The sequence below is a fragment of the Haematobia irritans genome, chromosome 3 (genome assembly GCF_050003625.1).
Source record: "Haematobia irritans isolate KBUSLIRL chromosome 3, ASM5000362v1, whole genome shotgun sequence".
NCBI lineage: Eukaryota > Metazoa > Arthropoda > Insecta > Diptera > Muscidae > Haematobia > Haematobia irritans.
In genome coordinates, this window is record NC_134399.1 from 134,025,570 (window position 1) to 134,039,255 (window position 13,686).

At 30.7% G+C, this 13,686-nt stretch overlaps 2 protein-coding genes across 4 annotated transcripts in view; one reads left to right on the forward strand and one right to left on the reverse strand.

Annotated features, from left to right (window-relative positions):
* The window catches only part of sbm (L-type amino acid transporter sobremesa), a 132,897-nt gene extending 127,244 nt beyond the window's left edge, over positions 1–5,653 (forward strand). For all 3 annotated transcript variants that reach the window (XM_075298752.1, XM_075298753.1, XM_075298751.1), the window contains one exon: positions 1,050–5,653. In XM_075298752.1, coding sequence (XP_075154867.1) covers positions 1,050–1,120 — 71 coding nt within the window. In that variant the 3' untranslated portion in view covers positions 1,121–5,653. The remainder of the gene's footprint in view (positions 1–1,049) is intronic.
* A 5,552-nt stretch (positions 5,654–11,205) lies between these two features.
* Positions 11,206–11,966, reverse strand: nmdyn-D6 (nucleoside diphosphate kinase 6). Its single transcript, XM_075300958.1, has 2 exons — positions 11,649–11,966; positions 11,206–11,582 (listed from the first exon to the last, which is right to left on the reverse strand). The coding sequence occupies exons 1-2, from the start codon at positions 11,846–11,848 to the stop codon at positions 11,330–11,332; spliced, it is 453 nt and encodes a 150-aa protein (XP_075157073.1). The 5' UTR covers positions 11,849–11,966; the 3' UTR covers positions 11,206–11,329.
* Between the last annotated feature and the right edge of the window lie 1,720 nt (positions 11,967–13,686).

Genomic DNA, 13,686 nt, shown 5'->3' on the forward strand with positions numbered 1-13,686 from the left:
ATTGTTTTGACACAATTTGCTATGGGAATAAAATTTTGAAAAAATTTGACAAAATTTACTATAGAAATAAAATTTTTACAAAATTTTCTATATAAATAAAATTGTGAGACATTTTCTATAGAAATAAAATTTTGACAAATTTTACTATAGAGATAAAATTTTGAGAACATTTTCTATAGAAATAAAATTTTGAAGAAAAATTTGACAACATTTTCTATAGAAATAAAATTTTGACAAAATATTCTATAAAAATAAAATTTTCGCAAAATATTCTATAGAAACAACATTTGACAATATTTTCTATAAAACTAAAATGTTCGCTAAATATTCTGTAGAAATAAAATTTTGACAAAATTTTCAATAAAAATAAAATTTTGACAAAATTTTATCTACAGAATTACCATTTTGACAAAATTTTCTATAGAAATAAAATTTACCATAGAAATAAAATTGTGAGACATTTTCTATAGATAGAAGTAAAAATTTGACAAAATTTTCTATAGAAATAGAATTTTGACAAAATTTTTTTTTGGTGAAATGTTCTCCTAATTTTGGTAGATTTTTTTTGGCTCGAGTGGCAACCGTGATGCTAAGACAACCCTGTAGTCTAAACTTTGCTAGTAGTTTTAAAGTTAGGATTACTATAAGGGAGCCACCGTGGTGCAATGGTTAGCATGCCCGCCTTGCATACACAAGGTCGTGGGTTCGATTCCTGCTACGACCGAACACCAAAAAGTTTTTCAGCGGTGGATTATCCCACCTCAGTAATGCTGGTGACATTTCAGGTTTTCAAAGCTTCTCTAAGTGGTTTCACTGGAATGTGGAACGCCGTTCGGACTCGGCTATAAAAAGGAGGTCCCTTGACATTGAGCTTAACATGGAATCGGGCAGCACTCAGTGTTAAGAGAGAAGTTCACCACTGTGGTATCAATAGTCTAAGTGAGCCTGATACATCGGGCTGCCACATAACCTAACCTAACCTAGGATTACTATTAAACAAATATTCAAAATATATATTAATTACATTTTTTCTATACAATTTTTTTCAGACAAAGTAACATTATTCCTACAATTACTTTTGGAAGTTGTGCCCACCTCTAGTATGGCATTATTTGATTGAGAGACCGTTCGTTAAGATGATGATACCCAAAAAATAAAACAACAAACCATACAAATATTTTTACAAAACAACAACAGGTGCGAATGATATTTGATTTGGGAAGAGGAAGAACTATAAAATAGTTTCTGACACAAATATTCTTAAAAAAAGGAGAAAAAAACTAAGAATTATTTGAAAACAAAACATTCATATTTAAAAAAAAAACACAAAATATTAAATGAAATATATATACCAAAAAAATATTATATATTTTGTAGATTTTAAGAAACAAAAACAACAAAAGAAAACAAAAAAATAGTAAAATCTAAAAAACTATAATCAACATTTGCTTTAGAAAAAAAGTGAATGTTTTGACAAAAAAATCAACATACCTACAAAAGAACAATACCAATATATAATTTTTTGTAATATTTTAAGGCTTTGTTGTCAACACCCTAATGAAATGAAATAGAATGAATAGAATTGAATTTACAAAAGATTTTTATAAATTTTTATTTATATAAATTTTTATTCACCATATGATATATACATATATAAGACAGAAAGATTAAAGAAAAGTAAAACAAATATTTTTGCAATGTGTAAAGCCAAACGAATGGTGATAAGAGAATAAGAAATATTGTCTGCTAGATTTTTTTTTACAATAGAGAATTAATAGAACTAAAGTACATGGAAAAAAATAATGCTTGAAACAAGTTTTAAGACAAAGTCTTTATCTTAGAGTGAAAAGAAAATATACTTAAACCCTGATCGGATCATATGTAGGACCCACAAAATAACGCTCACTGAAAAAAGACCCAAGAAGAAAATAAATAAAGCTTCAAGTAGAAAATAAATAAAATTTTTCGCGCGAAATTCCATGTTTTTAAGATCTGACTACTTACAATGTTAAGCTAAGCTTCACGAAATATTTTCCCATAATGAGAGATTAGTTAATGTACCAGCAATGTTTTTTTCATTGTGAAATTAAGCCCCTAAAGAAAACAGTGAAATATGTTCCCAAATATCCAAAATGATATTTGATACTTCATTTATATTCACAGAAAAAAATTTTACGAAATTTTTTCCAATTTATTAGAATTTTAAAAAAATATTAAATTAAAAGTTTAATTGATTCGACAAATTTTTTATTTGAAACTAATGTTATTCACAAAAATTAATAATATCAATTAATTTTTTAATTGACTTTCAATCAATTTTTAACTATCATATCTGCGATTGAAGACATTTCACTTAAAAAAAATTAGATCAATTAATTTCGCGATTGAATCAGACAATTTTTTTTGTGTGTTCCCAAGCTTTTTTGTGACTTGAAATAATGTTCCTAAAATCTTTCGAAGTATATTTTTAAAATTTAATTTTTCTCAGGCTTTTTCCATTTTCTTGTTTTTGGGGCTTTATTTAATTGGGGTGTTATTTCGTGGAAACGATGACTTACACTTATTGTACCACTTTTTCAAAAATTCATATACAATGGAAAATGTTGCCACAACACCCACATTAATATCAACAAGGTGATGAGGCTCAAAAAACTCTGGATTAGTGATAATTTGATTAACTCGTTGAAATAAACACATAATCCACATTTTATTGTCGCCAACGCTCTACGAAATTTCAAAAAATTTAGATTTGTCATATTTTACCCCGGTCTCTCCGTAAATTCACTGACATAAACTAAGACTTGAACAAGTTTAGAGCTTTTTATTTTTAATTTTTTTTTTTTTTAAATTTCCAACATTTCAAAATGAAATAAAGCCCCCCGTATAAAAGCCTAAAAATATGCAAATATTCTATGGAAATTCTATGGAATCCCAATGCTAAAATTAACAAAAATCGAAAAGCCTACCAAACATCATATAAGGTTAGGTTAGGTTAGGTTAGGTTAGGTTAGGTTATGTGGCAGCCCGATGTATCAGGCTCACTAAGACTATTCAGTCCATTGTGATACCACAGTGGTGAACTTCTCTCTGTGGTATCACAAACATCATATAAAAAAAAACTATTTTTACCACGGCCTCTAACTCGATATAAGGCTTAAAAAATAATAGAGCTTTGTTTTGAGTAAAATTAACAAAAATCGAAAAGCCTACCAAACATTATATAAAAAAAATATTTTAAGATTTTGAACAATTTTTACCCCGGCCTCTAACTCGATCTAAGGCTTAAAATGCTTAAGGCTTAATAATAGAGCTTTGTGTTGTGTACTAACTTGTAAGCCCTCCACGATTAAACATTAATGTGCCCCCAAAAAACTACAATTCAAAAACATCCCAATATTAAAAAAAAAAAATAAAACACCCGACTGATATAGTTTGAGAACTACATATAAAAGTTAGCGCCTAAAAGTATGCTAATAAAAGAGAATACTGGAGCAAAGCCCGAAGCTATGGAAATTTCAAAAATTTTAGATTTTGTCATATTTTTACCCCTATCTCTCCGTAAATTCATTGATACAATCTAAGACTTGAAAAATTTAAGATCTTTGTGTTCAATATTAACGTGTGAGCCTACCGCAATTAAATATTGTGCACCCAAAAATTCATTTAAAAAAATTTTCAACATTTCAAAATGAAATAAAGCCCCCCTCCCGTATGGAAGCCTAAAAGTAGGCAAATATTGTATGGAGAATTTCTTATATATTCCCAATTATAAAATTAACAAAAATCGAAATGCCAACCAAACGTCATATAAGCAACTAGTTTACGATTTTGAACAAGTCTTAACACGGCCTTTGACTCGATCTAAGGCTTAAAAAATTATAGAGCTTTGTGATGAGTATTAAATTGTGAGCCTTCCACAATTAGACTTTGTACACTTTAATGTGGGAGCCATCGTGGTGCAATGGTTAGCATGCCCGCCTGTGGTATCACAATAGACTGAATAGTCTAAGTGAGCCTGATACATCGGGCTGCCACATAACCTAACCTAACCTAATGTGCCTCAGGGTTGATAAAGTTGCACTTTTGTGCTGTTTTTGATACATTTCGACTGCCAAAAGCACCGAATTTTGACAAAGTTTTCTATAGAAATAAATTGTTGATACAATTTTATATTAGAATAAAATTTTTCCTATAGAAAAGAAATTTTGACAAAATTTCCTATAGAATAAAAATTGAACAAAATTTTTTATAGAAATAAAAATTTCAAAAAATTTCCTTTAGAAATAAAATTTTTACAAAATTTTCGCAGAAGTAAAATTTTTACAAAATTTTCGTAAAAATAACATTTTGACAAAAATTTCTTTAGAAATAAAATTTTGCAAAATAAGATTTTTTTAGAAAATCTAAAAAACTTGACCAAATCGGCCTAGATAGATTTAAATATCCATATATTTTAAAATTGATATTATGTAATTTAGGCACTTTTTGGTTTCGAAAAGTACATTTTTGGTTCTTTTTCAACATCAACATCATTGATTTGTCATCATCCATGATGTGCCCTCAAAAAATACAATTCCAAAACATCCCAATATCTCAAAAGAAAAAAATAAAACCATAACCCCATCTGACACAGTTTGAGAACTACCTATAAAAGTTAGCGCCTAAAAGTATGCTAATAGAAGAGGAAAGTGAAGCAAAGCCTAAAGTTGGTATCATTTAATGAAAATCATGACTCATTGGTATTTTTATTTCCCTCTGGGACTTTATAACTACAAATTCAAGCTAGTGGGTGTTTTGGGTCTAACATTTCGTTTCGAAATAAAGTATTAGTGTTTTCCATGTACTTGTAGTAAACTAGTTATTGGAGATTTATAGGTAAATCTAATATCGACAAGAATTCCACATAAATCTCAATTGAGAAAAGGTACAATATTTTATGAAGCAAAGCAAAGCAAAGCAAAGAAAAAAACATTTCAACTTTTGTTCTTCAATCATTTCAATTGTTGTGAGAATTAATGAATTCGTAGGACTGCTTTAGGCATTAATGGAAATTAATTGTATGTATATGTATAGAAAATGTGAAAAATCTGTAGCTGTAATTTGTAACGAAAGCAACCAAAACTTATTTGCAAAGAAATGCCCCCTCGACCCCGCCAAAAATAATAAAACAACAACTACCCTTACATGAAACCCCCTCAACCCTAAATGTTGTTATAAAAAATTTTTCAAATTTGCAACAAGTTTTAAGCTTCTTAAGCAATATTATATTTATAATTTAGTTAAGCATTAAGTTTAAAAAATATATATTATAAAAACAAAAACATAGAAAAAACAATAAATGTTGAGAAAAGACAAAATACTAAATGAAAATTGAAATAGTCCAATTAAATGTAATTTCGGTTTTTATGCATTTTCGATTTTTATTTAATTTTATTATTTAAATATAAAAACATCTACCTAATTTTATGGCTTGAATAAATTTTGCTATCAATATTTTTATTAAGTATTTTGTTGGATATAAGAACTTGTATATGTATACTTTTTTTTGAGATAATCTCCTATTCATTTTAGTTTAAGTCTGATTTTTTTTTTGTAATGTATTATCATCAAGGAAAGTTTTCTTAAATAAAGTTTTACAAAAACGAAAAAAAAATTGTTTTCAGTATTATTATCCTCATGAAATAATTTTTATGCCTGATATTCCGCACGTCCAAGTAGGTATCATTAACGATTACTTTTTAGCATTTGAAATTTTGTCAAAATTTTATTTCTATTGAAAATTTTGTCAAAATTCTATAGAACATTTTTTTTTCAAAATTTTATTTCGCTAGAATATTTTTTCAAAATTTTTATTTCGTTAGAATATTTTTTCAAAATTTTTATTTCTATAGAAATTTTTCTCAAAATTTTATTTCTATTGAAAACATTTCTCAAAATTTTATTTCTATTGAAAATTTTTTCAAAATTTTATTTCTATAGAAAAAATTTTTTCAAAATTTTATTTCTATAGAAAATTTTTTTAAAATTTTATTTCTATAGAAAATTATGTCAAAATTTTATTTCTATTGAAAATTTTGTAATAATTTTATTTCTATAGAAAATGTAAAAATTTTATTTCTATTGAAAATTTTGCCAAAAAATTTTTATTGATAATTTTGTCAAAATTTTATTTCTATAGAAAATTTTGCAAAATTTAAAAACAAAACTCTTATTTTGCTAAATTTTAATTCTATAGAAATTTTCATTTTTTTCTATAGAAAATTTTCTCAAAATTTTATTTCTATAGAAAATTTACTCCAAATTTTATTTCTATAGAAAATTTTCTCAAAATTTTTATTTCTATTGAAAATTTTCTCAAAATTTTATTTCTACAGAAAAATTTCTCAAAATTTTATTTCTATTGACAATTTTTTCAAAATTTTATTTCTATAGAAATTTTTTTCAAAATTTTATTTCTATAGAAAATTATGTAAAAATTTTATTTCTATTGAAAATTTTGTAATAATTTTATTTCTATAGAAAATGTAAACATTTTATTTCTATTGAAAATTTTGCCAAAAAAAATTTATTGATAATTTTGTCAAAATTTTATTTATATAGAAAATTTTTTCAAAATGTAAAAACAAAACTCTTATTTTGCTAAATTTTATTTCTATAGAAATTTTCATTTTTTTCTATAGAAAATTTTCTCAAAATTTTATTTCTATAGAAAACTAGCGTAACCCGGCCCGCTTCGCTGCGCCTCCCGAAGCATATTTTCGTTAACTTATGGCGATTTCGATTGGGATAAAAGGTGCAACATTCTCGAAATTGATTGTAAAATATGAAGCACACTGTCATAGATTTTGGATCCGGTATCCTTCACAATATTATGAATTAACGATAATTTTGCAATGACACTATCATTTGGGCGAAAATATAATAAGGAAAAAAGTAGTGTAACACCAAGGCAACATATTATTTGCAAATCAAAAACGCCCTTAGTCAACCATATCCTTCGATCTGAAAACAAATTCGAAAAGATTTGAACTCTTTAAAACAATAGGGTCAGGGGAAGTCTGGCACAAAAACTGAAGTACTGATTAATCACTCTATGGTTTCCACACACGTGTCCCGTACATTTCAAAAAATTGGACTATTTGCTTTTTCGATTTCCGATATGGACCTAGTTAGGGCTTATATAATTATGGACCGATTTCGACCAATTTTTGCAATGGGTGTTTGAGGCCATATATTAACACCACGTACCAAAATTTCAACTGAATCAGATGAATTTTGGTCTTCCAAGAGGCTCTGGAGGTCAAATCTGGTGATCGGTTTATATGGGGGCTATATATAATTATGAACCGATGTGGAACAATTTTTGCATGGTTGTTAGAGACCATATACTAACACCATGTAACAAATTTCAGCCGGATCGCATGAAATTTGCTTCTCTTAGAGGATTCGCAAGCCAAATTTGGGGGTCCGTTTATATGGGAGCTATACGTAAAAGTGGACCGATGTGGACCACTTTTTGCATGGTTGTTAGAGACCATATACTAACACCATGTAACAAATTTCAGCCGGATCGGATGAAATTTGCTTCTCTTAGAGGATTCGCAAGCCAAATTTGGGGGTCCGTTTATATGGGGGCTATACGTAAAAGTGGACCGATATGGCCCATTTGCAACACCATCCGACCTACATTAATAAAAACTACTTGTGCAAAGTTTCAAGTCGACAGCTTGTTTCGTTCGGAAGTTAGTGTGATTTCAATAGACGGACGGACGGTCATGCTCAGATCGACTCAGAATTTCACCACGACCCAGAATATATATACTTTATGGGGTCTTAGAGCAATATTTCGATGTGTTACAAACGGAATGACAAAGTTAATATACCCCCATCCTATGATGGAGGGTATAAAAACAAAAAATCTAAGATATATTTCTATAGAAATTTTCCTTTTTTTTCTACACCCAAAGAAATTTGTTAGTAGGGACAGCAGAAAAGTCTGCTAAAACAGCAGAAAGTCTGCAGAAAAAGGGACAGCAGTCACTGTTTGCTGAAATAGCAAACATTTCCTGCTATTTTTTATGCTCGATTACACTAAAACATGTTTTATTTTGGCTAAAACAAATAAAAATGTCAACTTAGGAGCTATCCTAACATAATTAACACAATATTTTATGAATATCTATAGTATTTGACCAAAAATTTGAATATTTATCGAATTGAGGCATAACAGCAAACAAAATGTTTGCTGATCGTATTTAGGAACTTGTAAGTATATTACAGAGCAAAAATATACCAAAAACTACTTTTGGTTCTTAAATATGCTTTGGGGAAAATGTTATAACCTAAAAATTTTATAAATTGTTGTTCATTAGGCCCTGAAGTACAAAAATATAACAGCAGACATCGACTGCTGTTTCTAGCAGACTTTTTTCTATGAGTGTGTAGAAAACTAGCGTAACCCGGCCCGCTTCGCTGCGCCTCTCGAAGCATATTTTCGTTAACTTAGTCAACCATATCCTTCGATCTGAACACAAATTCGAAAAGATTTGAACTCTTTTAAAGAGTGTGGTCAGGGGAATAGGTGTAAAACGGACCGGCTTAATAAACGTCGGGTAGGGGTGTGCCCTTTCAACCAATTTTTGTTTTTTAATTGTTCTGTATTAAAATCGTTGGACAATCTTCTACATTTCCTTGAATTTCAAGCGTGGTTTGTCAATGGGAGGTATACTTCTCCTCAACATACCGTCCAATAAATCGGAAAAAGTTAAAATTACTTAAATTAATTGGCCATATTAATATTTGTTAATGTGTTGGAGACGGAAAACATGCCTTTCCCAAATATATTTCGGAAAATGAAGCACCCTCTACGTTGCCTGTCATCTTCATGAAAATTTAAGTTTTTTACTTAAAAAAGTCTGGCAGAAGCCTGTGGAAAAATCATAAAATTATGTACCGAGTTTTAAAAAAATCGGGCAAAATGGAACCCCCCTCCTTCGCTCCTCCCCGACCAGATATCGTAAATTCACTTACCCTATATTCATTTCACAAACTACCCAACTACACTATTCCCCTTACCCGACCAGACATCGAAAAATCATGTACCCTGTATAAATTTAATCATCTTCTCCCAAATTCAAATGAATCGGAGAAGGTTAGATTTTGCTCTATTTTTTGTAAAGCGACGGCACTTTCTCTGCAAATTCAAAGAAAATCTGTAAACTTTCCTTCAAGTTTCATAGTGTGGAGCAAGGAGAAGCTTCGCGTCCAAATACCCAAAAAAATCAAGAACACCATATTGATTTCAAAACCTTCCCTACGGCCTTTGTAAATCTCAAGTAAACTTGAGAATTCTATTTTTTTTCAGTTTTAGAGGAGGTCTCCCTCCCCGTCCCAATATTGAAAAATTATATAGAGTATATTGTGTAGACATCCCAGAAAATCTCAAGCAAATTATAAGCTCAGTTTTTAAACAGCAGGGCAAGGGGAGGCCTTTCTTCCCTTCCTAATATCACAAAATCAGATATCCATTATAATAATATAACCTACCCCACATCCTCTGTAAATTTTAAGTAAATTGGAAAAGTTTAATTGTTTCACGGTATGTACTTAAGGAGCACACAAAAAAATTTTTTTCTGATTCAATCACGAAATTAATTGATCCACTTAATTTTTTAATTGAAATGTCTTCAATCACAGAAATGATAGTATCAATTAAAAAATTAATTGACAGTCAATTAAAAAATTAATTGATCCAATTAAATATTTAATTGATACTATTAATTTGTGTGATTGATTTTTATTTCAATTAAAAAATTTGTTGAATCAATTAAATTTTTAATTGAATATTTTTTAAAACTCAATTAAGATTTTAATTGGAAAAATTTTCGTGAAAATTTTTTCTGTGAGAAATGAGGTCTCCCTGTGCCCTTTTATTTTTCCCCGACCAAATATTAAAAAATCTTATACCTCATATAAATTGCATAATCTCCTCCAAGTTCTCCGTAAAATTTCAGTAAGTCGACAAATGTTCAAAAAGTAGGGCAAGGGGGAGATCCCTCTTCCCGTCCAAATATTAAAAAATCAAGTACCCCATAATAAATTCATAACATCACGGCGTGTTATCTGTAAATCAGAGAATTTTTGTTTTTTTTTTTATTTACTGTACTTTAAACAAAAGACTTATAAAGGGGTGGTCCACCTCCGAGACCAAATTTCGAAAAATAAAGTAGCGGGTCTTTGTCTGGACATCACCCCTAACCTTCCTTGGAATTTTAACCCAAATCGGAGAACTTTGGTCCAATTATGAAAAAGTCGGGCAAGGGTGAAGTTCCCCCTCCCCCACCAGATATAAAAAAATGAAGTACCCTATTTTCACTACATGATTACCCCCCTCTACGTTCTCCGAACATTTTTCAATTGAAAAAATAAAATTAATTCGATTAAATATGGCCACTTTTCGGATCATTTCCGATGTTGTTACCGTTTTATACGTCCACTTTTTGGACGCGAAGGAACATACTGAAGCACTTTTTTCCTGAGTTCAATAGATGTATATATCGTTGGGAGAAATGCAAAAGAACATAACTACAATTTTCATTTTTTTACAGGAGAAGGTAAAAACGTTACAAAATCTGCCAAAATAATGTTTACGTAACCGTTTTTTTTTTAAATACCGATTAAAACACTCCGACTTTATTTTTGATCGTAGCAACCTAAAAGTTTGTGAGACCATGGCTGTTGATAAAACACGCCAAATGCTGTCAAAAAAACATTTTTCGAATTTTTGTTAGTTACGTTCTTTTGCATTTCTGCTAACGATATGTAATTGATTGAAAAACTAAAAACCAAAATTTTGTCTACATAACTCAATCCTCTAATATTTACATATTTTCATAAGAGAATTGACATTTCTTAATTTCTTTCTCTTATTGATTCTTATTCTTACAAAACTCCTAGTTCTTGGGTTCCGTGGAAGGGACTTCTGATACCAAAATACTTGCTTTGAAGCTCTGTGTGAGGAGTGAGCAACGTTTTATCGCTGCGCATGATTCTAATCGATGCATTAATTGGAATCGGTTTGGCACACAGATTGAGTGTCCATCATGTGTAAAACAGTTACCGTAGACTCCAAAGTTAAAAGTAGATTCCTTTTATAAACTACCGAAACTGAATATAAATAAGCGTAAATAATTACAAAATTAGGTCTTCTCTAAATTCATACTTCGTTTTCTGTTTTATCTCCGTTTTCACTTAAATTCTATAAACGGCATAACAACAGGAATTCCTAAATAAAACTATCAACTAAATTCTTAGTTAGTTAGTTAGTTAGTCAACTTTTTTCTTCAATAGCTCGCAAAGCATCTGTTACATTAAAATCTGGAAAGAGTATGGATATCTCTCTAAAAGCTGATTCGAGACTATCAGAGCCATGACATGCATTACGCGTATCAGATAGTCCATATAAAGCACGTATGCTTTCGGGGTTTGAATATATCGCTTTATAGACTTTGGTAGGGCCCATTAAAGAACGCCATTTAGAAATGCCATCCTTGCCCTGTAGGATAAGAGCATACGTAGGACCACTGTAGAAAAAGTAAAGCAATTTTAATCTAAACTAGAATACCCAATGGAATATTTTGCATTTTTACCTTCCCATAAATGTTGTCAGTCGATTATAGAAGAATTTGCCTTTGTGCTCTGCATAAAATTTCTCGGACAAGTGTTTCGTAATGTGTATTTGTTTGGATTCCAGTATAGTGAAATTTGATTTTATCATATCCAGCAATGACCGTAAAGCTAAAGTATTTCGCACTACATGCGGTTTTATGAGAGCCAGTGTAATTTCCATATTTGCCAACTTGATTAATATTTCATTGGCATTTGATTTGGATCCTTAAAAATTTAGCACATCTTACAGATACATTACCTTCGGCAAATTTTCACCAATGCCTTATTTTGATTTATTGTTGTTGATACAGCTGATAACTGTCACGACCAATTAAGAAATTCAAATGTTGTCATATTAGCGTTTTTTGGATTTTTAGAATTAATACATGTGTCGGTCGATAACCAAAAATTATAGCATGACATAAAATATTGTAAAAATTTTAAAGCATAGTCGCGAGTATTTCAAAGATTAACTTCATCCTCTTCGGAAAAAATCTATTTTACCACAAGTTCACACAAAAAATCGCGATATCGACCCCTGAGAATTGTTATACCCTCCACCATAGGATGGGGGGTATATTAACTTTGTCATTCCGATTGTAACACATCGAAATATTGCTTTAAGACCCCATAAAGTATATATATTCTGGGTCGTGGTGAAATTCTGCGTCGATCTGAGCATGTCAGTCCGTCCGTCTGTTGAAATCACGCTAACTTCCGAACGAAACAAGCTATCGCCTTGAAACTTGGCACAAGTAGTTATTATTGATGTAGGTCGGATGGTATTGCAAATGGACCATATCGGTCCACTTTTACGTATAGCCCCCATATAAACGGACCCCCAAATTTCGCTTGAGAGGCCTCTAAGAGAAGCAAATTTCATCCGATCCGGCTGAAATTTGGTACATGGTCCACATTGGTCCACATCGGTCCATAATTATATATAGCCCCCATATAAACCGATCCCCCGATTTGGCTTGCGAGGCCTCTAAGAGAAGCAAATTTCATCCGATCCGGCTGAAATTTGGTACATGGTGTTAGTATATGGTCTCTAACAACCATGCAAAATTTGGTCCACATCGGTCAATAATTATATATAGCCCCATATAAACCGACCCCCGATTTGGCTTGCGGAGCCTCTAAGAGAAGCAAATTTCATCCGATCTGGCTGAAATGTGGTACATGCCCTGCCAGCATTTCAATGTTCCATTTCATCCTCATCGCTACCACAGACTCGTAAGTGACACTGCAACAATCGCCAACTGTGATAGTATTTTGCCATCACTATTCGCATGAAAGTATTTTGCCATCACTATTGTTACAAGAGCCATTTTATATTTTGTGAAACACCAAGCGCAACTGGCTTATTATAATTTATTTCAATGAAAACGAAAATAAAGTGCTGAAAACATAGTTATTACGCTTAAAATTGTGAAAAGTAAATTGGTGAACAATTTTTGACTTTCCAAATGGAATAAAGTGATAGTTTTTCAAATATTTTTCCAGACACGCTGCCTCCATTGGGAATAAAAGTACTGGCTGATAGACGCTACAACATTTAACTTACAACTTGTAACTCAACATCAATCTCTTATTAATGCATAAAAATGTGTTAAATGTGATTTGATAGTCGTATAAATGTTATATTTATGAGAATTAATAAATGTTTCATAAAATTAATAAACATCTAAACAATCGTGTTTTACTTGACCACAATGATTCTTTTACAACTATCTTAAAATGCACTTTGTCTGATTGTTTGAAGGGGCTCTTATTGGCGTCCTTCTAAATGTATCCAGAAGGGCTCCTAATAATTGCACTCATGCGATACTTTTTTGTAGTAACTTGGCGTGGTACAACTTCCCAATAGTGACGGCGCTTTTCCGAGGAGTTTTGGATATCGTATACGACTGTTTTCGACGTAGTGGGGATTCTCAGAAGCGCCCCCAAATTCAAAAAATGTTGGCAGGGATGGTGTTAGCATATGGTCTCTGATGACCATGCAAAAATCTATCCACA

Excerpts from the sequence above, each read along its gene's own strand:
- nmdyn-D6 (XM_075300958.1), bottom strand. The coding sequence starts at position 11,848 with ATGGAAATTACACTGGCTCTCATAAAACCGCATGTAGTGCGAAATACT. Across the intron at positions 11,583-11,648 it reads CTGACAACATTTATGGGAAG|TGGTCCTACGTATGCTCTTA; the intron begins GTAAAAATGCAA and ends CTTTTTCTACAG.